The 21320-nt window shown below is 38.7% G+C and overlaps 2 protein-coding genes across 4 annotated transcripts in view; one reads left to right on the top strand and one right to left on the bottom strand.

The window, feature by feature from the left end:
• Positions 1–21320, bottom strand: part of LOC127214162 (ATP-dependent translocase ABCB1) — a 144267-nt gene that overhangs the window by 75097 nt on the left and 47850 nt on the right. The gene's annotated exons all lie outside the window — the stretch shown is intronic.
• Positions 18094–21320, top strand: part of Rundc3b (RUN domain containing 3B) — a 136933-nt gene continuing 133706 nt past the window's right edge. For all 3 annotated transcript variants that reach the window (XM_051174571.1, XM_051174572.1, XM_051174573.1), the window contains exon 1: positions 18094–18253. In XM_051174571.1, the coding sequence (XP_051030528.1) occupies positions 18147–18253 (107 nt within the window). In that variant the 5' untranslated portion in view covers positions 18094–18146. The remainder of the gene's footprint in view (positions 18254–21320) is intronic.

Raw genomic sequence — 21320 nt, forward strand, 5'->3', positions numbered from 1 at the left:
GTCAATATCTAGATGCTAAGGCAAAAGTGAAACTTAAACCTCAAGCATAAAGTTGTAATGACTGAAAGGGTTAGTGAAAGATACTCGAAGTAAATATAATATGGAAATAATTATAAATAATTGTTTTATATACATAAATACAGAAGTCTTTTAATTTTAAATGCAACAATAAGCTGAAATACATAGTATTGAAAATATTATGGAAGGGCTGTTTTAATATGTAAAGAAACTCACAAATGGATGAGAATAATACAAAAGCTCAAATATAAGTGGGAAAAAATAAAATATAGGCAATGCATATATATATGTATATATATACATACATACATATATATGTATATATATATATATATATATAAGAGGAAATAGTACACTAGAAATTAAAAAAGTGGAATACTGAAATATTCATGGTAGCTACAAAGAAACACAAAGGACAAATATATTTTGGGAAAGCACAGCTATAAAATGTTCATATAATAAAGTAAAATAAGGAGGTATCAAAAATGAATAAAGAAACAATGTGGCCATATATAAAATATATTTGATCCATTGATTCAATTTTAGGGGAATATATCTTAGGTGATCAAAAGTAAAAGATTAAGGATAAGGCACAGATATGTCCATTTCTGCCTTATTTTCTTCTGATATAAAGTAAGAAATGGCATAATATTTAACCACATATGCAAGGCTGAAATAATAATGATCATCTCTTTTTAAAACTTTATTCTTTTATTACAAAATGTATATGAGTATTTGGTGTCTGTGGAAGAGAGCGTGTGTACATGGGAGGCAGAGGGCACTCATGGTGCTAGGCAGGCATGACAAGTGCCCTGACATGTTGAGCCATCTTGCCTTCATGTGATACAGTCTCTTAAAAACAGTAGGAATATTAAAAATGCCTGTAGTGTTTGTAATAACATGGGATGATACCCAAGTTAATATTGCCAGAGAAAGAGAAAGTCAGTCACTGCAAGGCTAGAAATAAATACACTGAAACATTAAAGGTTGTTCTTTTTAGTGGTGGAAGTTAGATGATGTTTTCAAAACTTAATTTTCTTATATTTTGAAATTTTCTTGTATTTAAAGTTTATTTTTCATAATGGAAATGGTAAGACAAAAATGATTTTTCAATTAAGTACATGGAAAAGACAGAGAACTATAATCCTAGCCGTTGTTTCTCAGTGCAGTCTGCTTATTAAGAATCAGTAGTATTTGGGGGGGGGGAGGCCAAAATTAACAGCCTATACTAAAACAAGTGACACTGAGAAATCCTAGAATTCTTTTTCTTAAAATTTTTTTCATTTATGTGAAAATTTTCTTTATGGTATTGCTAATAAAAGAAGAGAAACAAGAAAAATAAAACAAAACTATACATGCACTTGAAATAGGGTGACCAAGGCCACTAGATGCCCACTGTTTTCACCATCAACTTATATAACTTGGATACATTTTTCCCCTCAACTGCTGATTTCCTATCAACCTCAAAGACTTAAGGAGAAGATCAACTACCTGAATGTAACTTACCAGAGAGTACACTGAATATATCTACTTGAAGAAGATAAAAGTAAGGGAAGGCAATTAAGGACTTAATCATACTTTGGAAAAGGTTTATCCTACGAGTTGGAATTGTATCACTTTTATGTTGAATGAAATCACAGAAGCACAAGTAATTAAGGGAACTTAGAGACTAAATTTTATTAATGGCATCACTTTTCATTTTAAGATATATTCAAGGAAACTGATGAGCTTTAGCAGGGGAGTTATTTCCTTATTGATCCTTCATTTAAAATATGATTACTATATAGCGGGCACTTTATTAGATGCAGATGACATAAACAGGTACAAATCCCCTTAGGCTTTGTTTGTGGGGTGAGGAAAAATCATTAGGGTAATATTATCACATGGGTTTGGATTTTGCTTTTGCAAATCAAACTGAACTTACTCATCTAAGGGACCAATATCCATTTCAGAGTAAATAAGGGAACTCTGTGCCTATCTATTCAGAGTCTACACACCTTCATTTGAGTGATGCCAATAGCAAAACTTGCCTTTTAGTAAAACTTCCTTAAAAGTTAGACACAAGAGACAATCCAGCATGCTAGTAGACAATATGGATGTCTACTCAAGAGGTCCTGGTCTTTGGATGTCTCAAACTCCTTGTTTCCCGAATAGTTGAGGCAACTGGCAAGAGAATGGGTAAGTTATGGCTATTTGATACTGGAGAACTTATTTTTCTTGAGACTCAAATTCCTCATTTGTAAAATAACTTACTTATTGAGAAGCAGTTGTTTAATATTTGAATGGTTAAATTGGAAGGTGGTTACTTGAGTTGTTACTATTCTTAATGTACTAGTGAGTTATTAAGAGTTTCAATTCAAAATGAGATGTAAGTTGGGTAGAAGGTAAACTCAAGATCAAGATAATTCAAATCCAGCTGGGCAAGGTGGTGGCACACGCCTTCAATCCCAGCACTTAGGAGGCAGAGGCAGATGGATTTCTGTGAGTTTGAGGCCAATCTGGTCTACAGAGCTAGTTTCAGGATAACCAAGGCTACACGGTGAAACCTGCCTCAAAAAAATTTTTTTAAATGTTTTTCAAAGCCAGCCTCGGATGCTTAGTAAGGCCATGTTTCAAAAATCATGATAAATAATATGAATAGTTTCCCCCCCCCCTTAGCAAACTTTTTTCTCAAGATGATTCCTAAAGGGACTTTCCTTAAACATTCGAAATTACCATTCAGTTGTAGTAATTCTAGCGTATATCCATTCATTCTTATCTTAGTTTACAGCTCAACCTTTTACCCTGACACTAAAAAATTCCTGATGTAAATCTAATGTTATCTATTAAAGTGTTTTTTTTTTTTTTTTTTTTTTTTTTTTTTTTACTCTTGGCAGTGTTCATAAAAGCATCATTTCCTGTTTAGCTTTTTTTCAATTGCTTTATGATTCATAGACTTTGAACTTGCCTAATCTCAATTGAACTTTGTCTTGAGAACAAGGTTAAATCAGTTCATTTATACTTCTCCAGTTTTGTATTATTTCACATGATATATCTATTTAAAATGTCCTTCCTTAAGTAAAAAGTATTGTTCTGGTATATGGGTTCATTACTAGTTACATCTCATTTTACAACTGAAATGTGTTAGGAAATACTTTCCTGAAACAGTTTGTATGAGAATTTGCAACAACGTTAACAGCTGAGTACCTCCTAGGTTTTAAATGTGGTCCTAGAGTGCACGGTATATAATGACAAGCAAATGAAAACATCTGCTTGGACGGGGTTTGCTTTTGCATGTGGGCAGTGAGACCGAACTTAATAAGTGATTCAGTGTTTTCAAAAGGTGACAAGTGCTCTGAGACAAAGGGAAAGGGGAAGGAGACTGGCTGTAGTAGGTAGGGAAAAATGCCAAAGTTAAATAGCACGGTCAGAGGAGACGTCACTGAAGCCGTGGCATTTAACCAAGACAGGAAAGAGCTAGGGATAGCTAAGTGGTGCAGTTAACGTTTTACAAGTCTTCAAAAAGGAAGACTTTTAGCCTTGTTTAACGTGGCCTCTGCTATAAAACGGTTCTCACATCCCAGTGCTCCTAGACATCTGGGCTTGGAAAGAACATGGAGGTCATCTCATGCAGTCCTGCATTCCGCAGAGTCTCTGAAATGCTAAAGAACCAGTGCCACAGTCAGGTAGGGGTAGGAAGGCATCCACGTTAGCAACACAGGTTCTCTGACTTGGAGCTTGCAGTTCTAATGGTCAGATCACAACCTGGCCAGAGTAGGTTATGTGTTGGAGGGACAGGGCAGGACCGTTCTGCAGCTATTTCCTTTTCACATCGAGTTTCTCTCATCTTGACGTCACTTGTGGCCAGCTAAGCCAGAGTGTTTTCCTTGCCACTCCCCGGGATCTCCTAGGAAGGCTGCCAGTATGAGAAGGAGACTATTTGCCCTTCTAGTGCCCCCACCACCACCACATACCTAGTTTTCCAAGTCACGGTCAAGAAGTTTATTTTAATGCACAATATTTGAAAAAGAGTGAAAGAAATGTTGCTCATTACAAGTTGTGCTTTTATTCTAGTGATAACTTATCCCAAAACATACAAAATAATATTAATATAGAAAATGAAAGATGATGCTAACTACAGTACTCTAAAATAAATTATTATAAGATTTATAATTTATCCTGGGACTTTCTTGAGGTCATGGATAAATTCTGGTTCTTATCATTCAAGAGTGGAATTCTGTAATTCTGCCAAGTATTTGGGTGTGAAGTCTCTATTGTTTGACATATGACTTTGTTGCTATTGTGGTTCCACTTACCTCAAATCAAACTTAAGTATGTTTATTTAGGAAGAACTTTTATCATACAGATGATTCATTATCATATTGTTTGTTCCTTTTTACTTTACTTTATCACTGCATATTACAATCAAATAGTTCTCTCCAAACCTAGCATGTTGTCCTTAGAGTCAACTTTTTCTTATTCTCTGTCAAGCTTGTTGTTGTTTAAAACAATACAATGTACAAGTTTTGATATGGGTCCGAGTGATGCCTTAGTTGGCAGTGCTTGCTGTGCTGACCTGAGGACCTGAGATTGATCCCCACACTCATGTAAGGAAGCTAAGTGCAGAGTGGGCACCTATCACACCTAGAGAGGGGAAGTGAGGAGAAGAGGACCTCTCGGAGTTGGTGGCCAGCTGGTCAAGCTGAATCAACAAGTTTAGTTTCTGTGGCTCAGTCTCGGGGGAATAAGGTGGAGAACAAAACCCTCACCACTGACCTCTAAATTCTACATGTATGCACATACATGTACCCTTGACCTCTGAATTCCACACATATGCACATATACTGCCACTTGCACACATTCTACATGTATGCGTGTGCACACATCTCCCACATAAAGTTATATGATAAAAATTGCTGTTTGGGTGGCATAATGGCACTGGCATGGAGTCTACCAAAGAGGACTCTTGATTGTGTCCCAAACTGTGCTACCCTTTTAGCATGCACCCGTAAGCACTTGACACTATCATCTATCTAGTGTCGGGATCTTTGACTCCTCCTTCTTTCTTACTCTGTATTCAATTAGAATCCATTATCCTTTAAAATATTGGCAGTAATTGTCCTGATCATTATAACTACCATGCTCTTTTCCTGATCATTATAACCACCATGCTCTTTCAGGATACTTTAAGAGTATCATCACCAGAGATATATGACATATGTCTGTAATTCCAGCATGCAGGAGGTAGAGGCAGGAGGATCTGGAGTTCCAGCTCAGCCTGAACTACACAGTGAAATCCAGTCCTAAAACAGAAAAACCACAATACTACTTTCTCTATATCCCTTTGGTCTTCTAATTATTTCTCTACATAATAGTGGAAGTTATTTCTAATGCACATACAATACCATATCATGCTCCTTGAGCAGTGGCTCCCTGTTCACAGGTTAAATTCCAATGCCCTATATGACCTGCCTTCTCCTTGGTTCTCTAGCCTCAGTTCGTTTCTCCCCTTTTTGCAAGATCCAGACAAATCGCTGGAGTTTTGCTGTGTATCTTGCCATTGCTATCTTCTCTCCTGATACCATGTTTCTCTTTTCCTGTTACTCAGCACATGCACTCTGTACACACAGAGAGAAACCAACACACAGACAGACACAGGCACACACACACACACACACACACACACACACACACACACACACATCACATCACACAACTCCCACCCACACATGGGTGAGGTTGTACTCTTGACCTTGTCAACTGGCTAACAGGGAATGCATTCTTAAGCATTGTTTAAAAGCCACTTCTCCAGGTAAATTTTCCCTGTACTCATAGATTTGGTCCAACAGATAGATATCAATTCACAAAATATTGTGTACTTCTCTCTCCTATTATGTTTATCACAAATTGCACTTCTGTCACTACAAAATGCACCTTTCCTATTGAATAATGAGTTTTATAAAGGCAGACCATCTCTGTTTCATTCATTTCTGTTTTTCAGCACTTTAAGCATGTAGTAGAAACTCATTAAGTATTTCCCAAATAAAGGAATACTTAACCTGCTGTCATTAGTCTCCTCTTGTTTTCCTTCCACTATATCCTCCTGGTCACCTAATTTTTTCAGGAATCCCTCTACATTTAGATAATATTCCAGGGACTAGTGGGAGAACACGATCACTACCATTTAACATTCTCAAAATTCCTTGAGAATAGGAATAAAATGATATACCATAGCTTTTTTATAATGCTTAAAGCACACCTATATTCTTTGGCTTTCATATTTTTATACTGTGTAAAAAATAAAAAAAATGATGTTTAATGAAGAAATTGCTTCCAGTTTATAACTTTATAAAACATTGTAACTTTTTCATAGCATGTTACAGGTGATTGATTCCCTCATCACAGATGTAAGAACTTTATAACTTCAAAGTTTTAACATGTATGCATTGGTTCATTGTAGTGAACATTCTAATTATGGGGGGGATGGGTTTCTCTATATAACCCTGGCTGCCCTTGAAGTCTCTCTGTAGTCCATGCTAGCCTCAACTCAGAGATCTACCTACCTCTGCTTCCTGAGTTATAGGACTAAAGGTGCATTCAACTAAGCTAGGCTGTGAGTCTTTGTTCTCAGAGGAGTGTCTACTGCACTAGAGAAAGAGAGTAAAATGTTAATAATAGTAACCACTAAGTTGAATATTTTCTTAATTTAATCTTGACACTGATTATGATTTTTTTATCTTAAAGAAGGAATTAAGATCCTGAAATGATTGGAATTTGAATCAAGTATCACACAAAAATTGTAAGCTCGGCAACCCATATCTTTAGTTACTTCTTAATGTTTCCTCTGGTTCAGATTCAGAGATGAGTTTTTTTGTTTGTTTGTTTGGTTGGTTTTTTTTTTTTTTTTTTTTTTTTTTTTTTTTTTTTTTTTTTTGTAACACAGTACTTAAGTGCAGAACCATCTGGAGCCTGGATTTCTCCTTTTGACATTTGTCCTCAAATCACTAAAGATTCATTTAAATGCATCTATATTTGTGGTGCTTTGAATGAAAATGGCCCCCTTAGACTCAGGGAGTGGGTTTGGCCTTGCTTGAGGACGTGTCACCAGGGGTGGGCTTTGAAGTTTCAGAAGCTCAAGCCAGGCCTGGTAGCTCATTGTCTCTTCCTGCTGTCTGCCAGTCCAGATGTAGAACTGTCAGCTACCTCTCCAGAACCATGTCTACCTGAATGCTACCATGCTTCCGGCCATGGTGATAGTGGATTAAACCTCTGAATTGTAAACCAGCTCCAATCAAATGTTTTCTTTTATAAGTTGCTGTGGTCATGGTTTCTTTTCATAGCAATAAAACCCTAAGACAATATAGTAGCTTGAAGTGTATCAATTCGTTGTTGGAAAAAAAAAACCTCAATTTTTATTTATCAACATGCCAAAGAAAGCTATTCAATATCATGAAGACTTCAAACCATCCTGAAAAAGCAGTTGCTATTCTTCAAAGTAAAATTTTGCCTGCCACAATTAATAAACTATTGTATATTAAAATAGTTTGGTGAGCAGGTTTCTGAGTTAGTTACTGGATGAGTCAATACTCCAGGTGGCCTTTGGACTTGGTAAGATAGACAATTAATTCCAGAAAGGTATTGTCCGAGTTTCTAAAGGTAATATGTAATTACTAGCAGTCTGGAATGAGGGAATGGAGCTTAGTCTAGTTTTGTGCAGTCCCATATAGTCATTGATATTTTGTGAACAATAAACAAAGAAAATGTCTTGTATGCTGATTCATGATTCTGTAAAACGTTCTGGAGTATTTACATTCTGATCCATTATCTACAGGCTTAAAAATAAACTGTCTGAGGACAGTCTCATTCCTGATTTACCAGGCAAACTGTACCATAGCTCTTTGGAACAGAGAACAAACAGTTCCTTTCAATGGAATAAATGCCCACTAAATTTCATACATTTATGCTTTATCTTTTATTTTGTCCCTTTTGTAGTTTGTCTTTCAGAAATGGCTAGAATGGGTTAGAACAACCTTATTATTTTAAACATTTCATGTCTCAGATATAAAAACTGTTTCCCTAGTAAAGCCAGCATCTACAAAAAGGGAATTACCAATGCAGAAAGATTCCTTCTTTTCTATGATCCTGTGAAAATTCCATTTCTATATGCTTATCCCTGAGTTCATGATAAAATTTAGTATCTTTTTTCTTAGTTTATACCTAGTTATCTTAGTTTATGACATTTTGAAGTTTATGAATGACCTTATTTCACAAAATATCAGACTAAAAATATTCAAGGTATTTATTGAGTCAGCAGAGTGTTACCATCTACAATAAAACACACTAAGATGTGTTAAGACTCAATCTTTTTTGTTTTTCTATTTTTGCTTGTTTCTTATTTGTCCCATTGCAACTCTAACACTGTAACTCGATAAAGAAAAAAGCTTAGTACCCTGTCCAGTTTTCTAATTCTCAAAAGTCTATGCACACAGTACAGGCCCTCATAAAAACTAACTGAATTAAGCTGTGCAGTACATCTAGTTGATGGAAAGGTAGCACAGACCTAGGAATTAAGTAGGAAATATGAAGTTTTTCTAGAACAATCTACCTTATTGGAATTATTGCCTGTTATCTCAGTCCCTTCTCATTCAAAATTAAGCCTTACTTAGACTACTAGAAGGACAAATCTGACCATGGAATATCTCAGTGACATCCGTTAAATTAAATAGTACTCTGAACTCTTTTGCATGATATACATTGGCTACAGAATTTTGGTTTCCATTTCCTGCTTCTGGGGTAGGGTACCTGAGAGCCATGGAAAGGAAACAGAAAATAGCATGTGGGCCAACCTATGTATAAACTTGATCACATCTCCTTTGTAAACCTTTCCTTGCTTAGTATGCTGTCCTAGAGTCCTCAAAGCAAGGACAGAGAGGTTTAGTATCTTGCTACATTTCCCAAACAGTCATTCCTCATCTTAAAATGTTAAGGATTTAAAATAACAAAATTGTAATTTACCTTATACAGGAGACAAAGCAGCAAGTGCCTCGGTGTTATCTGTCAAACTGCAGCTCCAATATCCTCTCTGCTTCTTTGCTAATGTTGGCTGTGCTCTTTGCTTAAAGTGGTGTTATTCTTATATCCACAGGTGGCCAGTCTATTCAAGAAATACCTCATCCTTCTTTTTAATCTCCCATCTAAAACTAATAATGCCCTCTTTCAATTTAAATGTACAATGTATGTGAAGAAAGGATGCAAGTACTTGTTTATTTTCTTTTTTTAAATGGGGGTCTCAGCTAAAGATGACCTTGAATTTCTGATCCTCCTGGCTCTGTCTTCTGAGTCAATGCTACTAGCATGCTCCCACACCTGGTCTATGAATACTGAATCCATGACCTTATGCATGCTTGGCAGGTGTGTGCTCTACCAAACTGGCCACATCCCTACCCTGTCAGTGTTTTTAAATTATTGATATCAGTGTCTATCAAATCTTCAGTGGGCAAAAGTGTTTTATTCATTTTTGCAACCACAATAAGATATATACACAGTAAGTGGTGAGTACATGAAATAAAAGAGGTAAAAGAAAATCATTTCACTGATTTAAGAAAAATAATTGAACACCTTTTGAGTGGCAAGTATATTTAGTACATTCAGGAATAAAGCAGGAATTATTCTCTGAAGGAGTTGATATATTAGTAATGATAAAAGGTAAATAAATACATGTGAAAATATATTAAGATGGAGACAAGTGGGAAAGCAATACAAGAAATGACAGCCTTACTGTTATTTATTTCTCCTCTCCCAATTACAGCCTCCTCTTCCATATCCTCATTCAAATCACGTGTAGCCTGTTATTCCCCCTATATGGCTCCCTGTCATGGACTCCTTTCTTTCCTGACTTCTGTAGTTGCTTAGGATACATAATACATACTTTACAGGATTTGGATGTAGGAACTTCAGGTAAAAGAGATAGTGCAATGCTCTTTCTGGATTCAGGTTACCTCCCTCAATATAATCTTTTCTAGTTCCATCCACTTACATTAGAATGTTCTTTCCTGTACCTATATCCTGTTGGATAATGCCTATATTTTCTTTTGGTAGTTTTATTTTTCACCTTTAGGTCTTTGATCCATTTGAAGTCACTTTTTGCACAAGGTGCTAGCAATATTTCCCCCAAGAAAAAACCCAAAACTAGGCATGAGAGAATGAGAGAGCCTGCTTTTGAGATGTTGCTCAGGGTTTTCTTAAAAGATTCCCAAAGCATTATAGACTATTGCTGTTGAGTTAGTTGCTTCTCAAGATTGAAAATAAGATTCTATTACTGTTTTTTGGATATAGGATCCTGAGGTGAATCTGACCTGATAGACTCCTTCCTCAGAACTAGCTTTCATGGTATCAGACTACCATGCAAGCTTTCAAGGGAGAGCAACAACCAATAGTTCTATCCATTTATGATGACATGGACTACAACAATGACCAATATGGTATAATAACCCTAAGGGTACAATACTGGCACATATAGGTTGGCAGTAGCCAGTAGCTTTCTAATTGGACTTAAGGCCTGCTCAACAAGAAAGAATACTGTGCCCAACACTAGAAACCTAGTCAACTGCCCCAGACTTAAAGGATCTTGGAAAAGAACCTACAACTTAAGGATGCTGGAAAAGAACCTACAACTACCACTTTACTAATCCAGTATAATTCCTAACTACATTCTAAATATTTACCCTCATATCTAAAGATAACTATGTCCCACCCATCATTAAAGAAACATCTTTCTTCAACAGATTGGGACCATTATAGAAAAATTGAAACTGATCAATGCCAAGAACAAGTGACTGTATAATGCCCAGCCCTAACTGATACATCTACAACTCAACTAAGATGTAGGGATCATAGCTGAAAGAACTGAAGAACTGAAGGAAAGATGCATAAGCCAGAAGAACAAGAAGTTTGCTGTGACATTGCTCCTCCTAGAAACGTGGGACAAGCTACATCCACGAAATACCATCAACATGGCTGCCTAAGGAACTGAACAAGAAAGACACTAATAGACTTAAAAATATGGGTAACTTCATGGGGATTTAAGCCTAGACAAAGAGCTACAAGTAACTAAGGAATGCTGAGACCAGGAGAAATACACTTCCCCAGGGAAGAGGTGTCCAACTGATTGTCCAATATCAAGTGGTCAGTCCTGGAATTATATACGTAGCAGTATAAAAATTGAACAGGTTGTACTTTGGAACACACACACATAGACACATATACTTAAAGAAATAAAGGCCATGAATTTGAAAGAGCAATGGGGATACACTGAAAGGGTTAGAGGGAGAAAAGGGAAGGGAGAAATGATGTGACTATATTTTAAAAAGAAAAGGAATTCAGAGGAAAGATGTTTGCATTTTAAATTGTGTGCCACAGTAAGTGACCTTCTGTAAATAAAAGAATGAGCCTGATTGGTTTTCTACAATACACAGATCAAAGACCCTAGGGCAACAACATCCTAGTCATATTCAAGAATGAGTGGAAAGCAAAGTGGATGAAGTAGAGTGAGCAGAGAGAAAGAAAGGAATGGAAGAAGGAAGGAAGGAAGAACGAAAAAATGAAAGAAAGAAAGGAAGGAAGGAAGGAAGGAAGGAAGAAAAGGAGATATTGGAGAAGGGATATGTTATTGAATCCTGTAGAACCTGGTCAATCATTGCAAGAACTATTATTTTAACACTGAAAGAGAAAAATGCAGACTTTGGAGCAGAGGAACTAACACAAGTTGCACATTTGTGTAATAGTTGTTAAGATAACCTATTAATGCCAGGTGGGGGTGGAGCACACCTATAATCCCAATACTCGGGAGGCCAAGGCAGGTGGATCTCTGTGAGTTTGAGACCAGCCTGATCTATAGAGTGAGTTTCAGGATGGGCTCCAAAGCTACAAAGAAATCCTGTCTCAAACAAACAAACAAACAAACAAACAAAGGGAAACCTATTAATAAAACACATTTAAAAGGGGGAGGTGAGCAAGAAGTCATGTTAGATTCTCTAAGTTTGAACACTTGAAAAGGTATAGTTAATTTTACACTGGACAATGATTTTGGAATATAAATTATAAAAAGCAAAGATCTACAAAACCATCCAGATGATGGTGATAGAAATCAAAGGAGTAGGCAAAACTAACTTTGTCTTTTTAATTGAAGAGAGAGAAAGCCTAACAATTATTGCTGGGTTTGGATTTGTTAATAAGTATGTTCATAGTAAATTAACTAGCAAATGAATACTGTGAACTAGCAAATTAGCATGTTGGCCAGGGCAGTAGAAATTTATCACGTTTTAAAGAGAGCAGATGTGTGTGTGTGTGTGTGTGTGTGTTGGGTACCACCCATGGGCATCTGTGGAAGAAGTCAGAGGCTGATGTCAGGATGACTTCCCTAGATTCTTCATCTTGGTTTTTGAAAGAGGATCTCTTACTAAACCTAAAGATTGCTATTTTGGCTAAACTAGCTAGCTATCTAGCTAGAGCCCCTGGGATCTACCTGTCTCTCCTTTTTCAGGTTGGGGGTACTGGCATGCACTGGGCAGGTAGTGCTAAATTGTATAAGAAAGCAAGTTGAGCAAGCCAAAGGGAGAAAGCCAGTAAGCAGTATTCCTCTGTATACCTGCTTGAGTTCCTGTCTCCAGGTTACTGCCTTGAGTTCTTGCTTTAACTTCCCTAATGGACTGTGGCCTGTGTTACATAAGCAGACTATACCCTTTCATTTCCAAGCTGCTTTGGGACATGGTGTTTTATCACAGCAATAGAAACCTTAAGTGAGATAATTAGTAAAAGAAGTTTAATGAGATCTGCTGGCTTTGTGGTATTTTTAAATAGCTCAAGTCCTTACATGTTTGCTATTGATCACTTAAATGAAAACTGGAACATAAGCAGTTTGCACCTAGCCATTCCTGTTAGTCTTTAGAGCCAGGCAAGATCACATAGTTTCAACCATTGGAAAGTCTGATGCATCGGATCTCTTCAACACAGGAATTGGCAATATAAAGACACCTTATCTAGCAAAACAGACCAAAGCTACATAGGAAATGACTGTCTTTTCTAAAATTTACTATGGGTTTTCAGCTGAAAATAAAGGCCCAGGATTCTAAAGCTTTGATGAGATATGTGCCAAGTGGAAATTCTCACACAAAGGGAGGGATAATTTTCCCGAAGCTTCAGTTGTTCTGAGTTAGAACAAAAAGGCATATGACAGTATGATATAAAACCATAGCACTGGAAGGGAAGCAGAGATTTTTAGCACAACTTGATCTGCTATAGGAGATTACATAGTATAGCAACCTGTTATCAGGAAACTACTCAGGCTTTAAAGTAAGAAACAGTTTTTATCCACAGAGACAAACACAAGCCAACCAACCAACCAACCAAAAAACTACACTAAAACAAAAAACAAAACAAAACAAAAAACAAAAACAAAACAACAACAACAACAAACTCTCAGGTCATTAGTGAAACTCTACTTAAGTCTTGCATTGCAGTACTGTCAATCACGGTGGAAAGCACTCTGCACTGGATGTTTCAGCTGCCTTCTACATCAGCCACGGTGACCGTTTCAAAACTCAAATCTGATATTGTTAATCAATCCTTTCCAACCATCTCAAAGGCTGCTTGTTGCTCTTAGGATGGTGAGGAAAATGCTTTCTGTGATCAGTGAGCCAGTGTGTAAAGCAAATCCTAGCTCCATTTTAGCCTCATCATCAGCGCTCTCCCTTAGTGATTCCCATATTAACCCCAGGCAGTGTATTTCCTCTAGCCACAGGCCATTTGGAAGTGCTCCTTTTTGTCTGAATACTTCCTCTCAGAAGCTTTTTCATAGTTCATTCTTTTTCTTTTACCTCAGTTCAATCATTAGTTCCTGCCCTACCCCATCAGTAGGGCCATGGTTTGTTAAACTTCAAAAGCACTATTGACTGGGTCTTTCCCAGAGCATCAGATAATAAGCACTCAACTGACTCCTGAATTTCCAGTGAGCAGCAAACCAACTTGACTGTATGTGGCTGGCTTCCAACCTATAGAATTTTCAGCTAATGAATGGATGTTTGTCAGACACTAAACTGGTAAAACTTCATATATGATAGAAAATGAGTAATCATAATGCACAGCCTTCCCAAATCTGCCAAGGAATAATCCAGAAGATAATAACATTACCATCATGGTCAAGTTTGTGAGCCAGGATGAATTAAATAACACCTTGGATAAGATCTGAATGATGACATCATAGTCAATTCCCTTTCCTTATAGTCACTAATTGACTGAGGGAAATATACTTGGCTAAATGTCTAAATTGAGTGATGCAGTTAGTCAAGCGTGGAACATCAATTGGAGACTTTTGTTGTTGTTGTTGTTCATGTATAGATACACACACACACACATATATATATATATACACATATACATATATATATATATATGAATACACATACATATATATGAATAAATTGACCCTGAGATTTCAAGAAAGAATAATTACTATCATATTTGTGCATTTAAGCTTGTATATACCAAATTTACTGTGGATATAGTAAATTAATTCTAAAATAAAATTTTATTCTCTTGATTTTATAGGTCTCACAAGAATTTTCTTAGAATCATTTTAAGGTAACAATGTCTCATTAAAATCAAGTCAGCATCTTCTTGTATCATGATTGAAAATCCTATTTAGATATTGGTATTATTAGTTTTCCTAGTATTCTTTTCTTATATGGTTGCATAGGTAAAATGTTTTCTTCTAAGATTAAAAAATAAATTATGGTTATTTGGTAATCTCTGGTCCACAGAATTTTGTGTTGAAGACTTTCATGTGTTACATTTTAATTTTATTTCTTTTGATGATGAGAAGATCGGGGATAGTGGTATACAAGTAAGAATGGTGTATCCACCAGCATCATAGAATTCGTATAGGCTGGACTTAGCAACTATGTTTTCATAATGAATCTTATTTTTAGTGTGTATGTGTGTGAAAGTGCTATTTGCATGGATGTGTATGTGTACTTAGAGGTCAGAGGTTAAACTTTGGGTATCCAGATGTCTGTGGTCCCTCAGCAGCCCTCTACATTTATTTTTAATAGAGGTTTATTGGTCTAGATTTTTCCAATCAACCTAGGCTGGCTGGCCAGCAAGCCCCAGGAATCTGCCTGTCTGTCTCCCCGGTATTGAGATTACAAGCATTTCATAAGATCAGGTTTCAAAAATATGAGTTCTGGTTCTTTTAATAGATTTAAATATTATGCAAATGCTCAAATGCTGAATTGAAATATTTACCAAGAGACATTAAAAAAATAGAGCGAAAATCTATTGAAGTTCTATAGTAGGAGTATACTATATAATAGATATAACTGATTTTTAATGTCTTTAATTTCCTGTTTCCAGATTAATAATCTGAAAAACATTCAGAACATGTCATAAAAGGTAAGTGTGTGTGTGGGGGGGGGGAAATCTTATCAAATGAGGCCCCCAAGTGGCAGTTTAAAGATAACTGTCCATGTAAAGGCAAATGGATTCTTATGGTAAAAGGTTGTATTGTGCAAGTATTGTGTCAAGCGAACCCACTAAAAGCAATGGAAATTAACACTGTATCCTGATAATTTAAGGTGAAATTTTACTGTGTTCAGTCAGAAATATTTTATAATATAAATAACATTAAAGTACACTTGATGCCAGAAAGCCTATCTCACTTTTCTTGTTCTAAAATGACTACTCAGTTATGCTTCCCTTCCAAATCTACCAAACAAGGTTGACTACAATTTAACTTCACATCTCTTCCTATTCCCTCCACCTTTTGAGACAAGTTCTTACAATACAGGCTAGTATTCAGTTTGTGTCTGAAATGTTCCTCAGAGGCACAGGTCTCAAATGCTTTGTACCCACCTGGTGGCTTTATTTTAGAAGGTTGTGGAAACTTTGGGCGGTAGGACTTGGAGGAGTCAGGGCACTGAAAGAAGGTCCTAGAGTTGTCTTATCACTCATGGATTTCTTGTCACTGTACATCCTCTCAAATATGATGTCAACTTTAATGTTCTTCTCTAGCTCTCCATGCTACAAAACTTCTGAAACATGGACCCAAACAAAACCTTTCCTCCCTTTAACTGTTTATATCAGATATTTTGGTCACAACAACACAAAAGTAATCAACAAAGCAAGGTATCAGAATTCTGGGATTACAAAAGTATGCCACCATCCTTTGCTCTATAAATCCTCATCATCATCATCCTTTTCCTCCTCCTCTTCTTCCTCTTCTCCTCCTCCTGCTGCTGCTGTTGCTGCTGTCAGGGTTTCTCTGTTTAGCCCTGGCTGTCCTGGAACTCAGAGATTCTTCTGCTTCTGTCTCCCCAGTGCTGGGATTAAAGGTGTGCGCCATCACCACCCATCTAGGAATTTTCTTCATAATTAGTGGTTTTCTACTCTATTCCTTAGACATTTATAATGTTGTCAGGTTTAAAAAATGGTCTCCAATTTGAGTTCTATTTGTCATTGCTAATGTAAATATTTTGCTGAGACAGGCTGCACAGCCATTGCATCTTTTTTCTAGTGGCTGTTTCTGAAGTCATATTATTAGGCTAGCAAGAAAAGACAAGATATGACTGGCACCTAGGAGGGGAATCTCCTGACAAGCATCTATACCAGACAGGGGATATTTGAGATGGACATCGACAAAAATCACATACCCCTGTATGTGGAAACTTCACCTGTTTTTATCCATGTGAAAGATAAAGTTTATAGCCTGTTGTTTTATTATATAAATGCATATTTATTGTAGTAACTTAGTTCAAATGTTATTTTCCTATATACATTTTTATTTTAACATACTTAGATTTAATAAAGAGGTGAGACTTTATCCTGACAATTTGAGATTTTCAAAGTTAAAAAAAAAATCTGGTCTGGACATAATGGTAAAAAGGCAGGTGAACAGTAGTCTGGAGTGAGTGTCTGAGGTCAGGGCTTCAAGGCAGGAACCTCCCACAGGTAAGACCAGAGAGAAAGCAGGATGTCTGCAGAGTGGTCCTTTCAAGCTGTGTTTCAGGCCTCCAAGGGCAGCATTTCCCTCTCACCTTGATTAAACCTCTCCCAAGGCTCAGTGGCTGCTGCCCAATTCAGATCTCACTGCCCAGGACACGAGGCTGCATGCTCACACAACACTTGTTCACTATGCTGGATACAGATATGGGACGATGAGGCATGGAGAATCAAGAATTCAGACCTAACCAGACTCATGTGACATGAAAAGCCAGGGACACAGTTCCTAATGCCACCACGCCGCTGTTTGTCAGGCTCGAAGAGGGCTTTGGGACAAAAGGAACCCATCTTCTAGGTAGTCAGCCCCACCTCCCTGCACTGTGGCATTGTCCTGCTGTGGCTACTGACGCTCCAGGACCAGTAATCTGTCCTGGAAATGTGAGACTTAGCCTTGTCGGGGGTGAGGGGGGTTTCGGACAAGAGTCGCTGTGGGTTTGGCAAGCGGAAACCGGCTTTGCACAAACCGCTCCCGGCCACTCGCTGCTTCGCCGCGTGCACGCTGATGCTGCAGGAGCGGGCTCCGTGGTCTGACAGCGGCCCACGCGCCGGGGCGGGGCTTGAGTGAGCGGCTTTAGAGGGTCCCGCCCCCCGCCTCTCGTCATTGGCTGTCTCCCGGCGCGGCTCTGTTCCCATAGGTGCAGGGGCGGGGCTGCGTGCGACAGGCGTGGGGCCTCACCTCAGCGGGCCCCGCCCGGCTGCAAGAAGGATGCGCGGTTAGGCCTCGCGGGGCTGGCAGGCTCGCCCGCGCCCTGGTGCCGTGTCCCCGGGGGAAGTCGCCAGCCCCGACTCCCACCCCGCGCGCGCTTCCCCGGTGCACGGCGGGCGGCGCGCGAGCAAGGGCGGAGGTGTGCGTGCGTGCGTGTGTGTGTGCGTGTGTGTGCGCGTGTGTCTGTGTGTGTGTGCGTGCACGCGCGCGTGGAAGCTGGGTACCGGGCACAGGTGCCCTGTTGCCCCCACACCCTGCCCGCTTCCTGGCTCCTTTCTCGGTCCTTGCTGCACCGGCCCGGGGGTGGCATACGGGGAGAAGGCGGCGGGACACAGGTGTGCTAGGCTTGCGGGACCGCCTGAAACAAAGAGGGCGCGGAGGGGAGCCGGCCATGGCTTCCCGGAGCCTGGGGGGCCTGAGCGGGAGCCGCGGCAGCAAGAAGAGCCTCAGCGCCCGCAATGCTGCGGTGGAGAGGAGGAACCTGATCACCGTGTGCAGGTGCGGGGCTGCGGGCGCCGGGAAGGGAGGGAGGAGGTCCTGGGGCCCCGCAGCCGCGGCCACTGTCCCCGCCGCGCCCAGAGTGTCCGCGGGCGAGCCGGGCCCTGCGGCGCGGCGGGTGGCTGCGCTCCACCAGGCCGGGGACCACCCCACGGTCAGCGAGGGAGGTTGCCCGGGGACCGCCGGGGCGGAGCCAGGGAGGGTCTGTTTTGACAGTGCCATCTGGAGACTGAGTGGAAGAGGGCGGAGAGGAGCAGTGGCCAGCCGCGGGAGTAGTGACTGAGGTCGCTCTGTTGTCCCCACATCTGAGTGCGCTCTGCTGGTTTTGCTTGTTGGCCTGTGGTTTTCACTGCTTTCATCCCGCGCATATCCGTGTCGGGCGTTTTAAGTCTCATCTACTACAGTGCCAGTGATGCTTGTGGCACTGTGGAAGACACAGCCCCTAGGAAGCCCTGCTCAGTCATTTATTCAAAGATCTGCTCTTCCTTAAATGCTTGCTTCCTGATTGTAAATGAATTCCTTCCTCTAGGAAACAATCGAAACAAATAACCACTATCTATAATTTTACAATGCAGAGAGAACAGACTTGAATAAGCTGATGAATTTTCTTTAAGTCTTACAAAATTCTAGGCATCCGTTTCTAGGAACCTCTCAGTCAATAAGCTCTGTTAAAATTATTTTGTTCCATCATACCGTTTTAATCATCAACTAGTGATAATTCTCTGGTTTTCAGGTAGATGATGAAATCTTCCCCCTCTACAGTCTATGCCTCATTTGAATTTTTTTTTCCTTTTGTAAAAGTGTGTCTAGCTTCTTAAGCAGATTGCAGATACATGTAGTAGGAGTTATATTCAATATTTAGGCAACTTTTTAACAAGTTGGATTTAATGAGTGCTCATCCATCAGGTAGACTCACGGTTTGCATTATAAGTGGTAAAATAATGTGGACTGTATTTATCATTTGTGATGTGTGGAATACAACCTTTAATTTATCTTTAACAGATTTAAAATGAGTTATTTTTCTTTCAAGGAACTAAGGATAGTTCCAAAGCTGGTTTCAGCCTAAACTGTGCTTCTCGAGTTATTATCACAGCTCTAGCAGAGTTAATGTTCTGGATTATTTGATATTGGAAATTGGAAGGAGTTGATTCAGTAGGAATGTAACTGAGGTCAATGTTGTTACTGTTTTGGATTTTGGAATTACTCTGTTTGATAATATATGGTGGTCAGGAAAAGAGCTGAATTGAATTTTGGTTCATTGTGATTCTCTCTCTCTCTCTCTCTCTCTCTCTCTCTCTCTCTCTCTGTGTGTGTGTGTGTGTGTGTGTGTGTGTGTGTGTGTGTGTGATTCAATTTGTTAGAGAAAACATGTATCGTATGCTAAAACCATTCTGTAGTACTTATAGTACTTATCCGAGCAAATAAAGTTTTTAGCATATTTTTCCATAGATTGTATCGCAGAGAAAGTAGGTCATTTGAGAGCTCTAAATTTTCCACACTAAACTCCAAAATATTTTAGTTACTCTATTTGTGTAAGGAAACTTTATGATTTAGAACTTTGAAAATTAAGGCACTTCACCCCCCCCCCCATTTCTCCTCTCCCTCTTTCTTACTGTGTGGCTTCCTTAACTGGCCTGGAATTTGCTATGTAGGGTAGGCTGGCCTCAAGCTCACTGATAAGTACATGTCTGCCCCCTGAGCACTAGAATTTCAGCCATGAGCACCATGCTGGGCCTGCCCTTGAGCTTTTTTAGCTTGTATTTTTCATCCATACACATTTGGGTGTTAGTCATTTTTTTTTCTGTTACTTTTAAGCTTATGTGTTTTTTCAAAGACTTTTTTTTTTTAAAAAATGTTTTATGTATAGGTGGTTTGCTTACATATATGTCTGTGCACCATATGTGTGCATTGACCACTGAGACCAGAAGATGTGTCATATTCTCTGGAACTGGAGTTACAAATAGTTGTGAACCCATATGGGTGTTGGGGATCTAACTGGAATTCTCCAGAGGAGCAGCCAGTTCTCTTAACCACTGTGCTGTCTCTACAGCTTAAGCTTATGTCTTTTAGAGCTCATATAGTTTTTTCATCTCAGTCCTGTTGGGAAACACAATTAAAATCTAACTCACATTTCAGTTTATAATGTTATATAAAGTACTAAAATATTCATGTTTAACAATATGATTACACATTTTAAAACATTTGTCATACTTTTAAGTCAGTAGTTGTACTGGCTAGTTTTATGTCAACTTGAGACAAACCAGAGTCATCAAAGAGGAGGAAGCCTCAACTGAGAAAAGGCCTCCATAAGATCCAGATGTAAGGCACTATCTTAGTGATTGATGGAGGAGGGTCCAGTGCACTGTGAGTGGTGCCATTCCTGGTAAGCAATAGCTCTCCATGTCCTCTGCATCAGCTCCTGCCTCCAGAATCCTGTCCTGTTTGAGGTCCTGTTCTGACTTCCTTTGATGATGAACAGAGATTAGTGTAAGCCAAATATACCCTTTTCTCTACAGCTTGCTTTTTTATCATGGTGTTTCATTGCATGAATAGAAACTCTAAGACAGTAGTTAAAAGGAACCTTTCTTAGGAAAACAAAATCATACTTTTCCTGTCTTGTGGATAAAAAAAAAAAAAAAAAAAGACAAAGGTGTACAATAAGTTAAGCAGGATAGAGACAGATGATGATTTCATAATTAAAGTATTTTAATAAGATAAAACATCATTTTCTATATAGGTCAAGATATTATTGCAGAACACCAGTATTATTTCAAATTAGAACAGTATCACATTTATTCTGTGTGGTCAAGGAATACAGAGCTCAAACTAATATCCACTCTGAGCTTAAAATGCTTCCCTCAGCTGTTCTGCTTCAGTCAGCACTTACTATGGGATACAGTCCTCTGTATAATGAAGCTTATATTTCACACACAGTAAACAGTGTGTAGACATTTTAGATAACTTGCATAAGCAAAGAAGAGGTTGCACATTGCTCTACCTTCTTTAGAGAAGAACGTGATAACTACCAATAACTGTATTCTGGATCTGTGCCTATGAATACATGCTG

The sequence above is a fragment of the Phodopus roborovskii genome, unplaced genomic scaffold, assembly GCF_943737965.1.
Source record: "Phodopus roborovskii unplaced genomic scaffold, PHOROB, whole genome shotgun sequence".
NCBI lineage: Eukaryota > Metazoa > Chordata > Mammalia > Rodentia > Cricetidae > Phodopus > Phodopus roborovskii.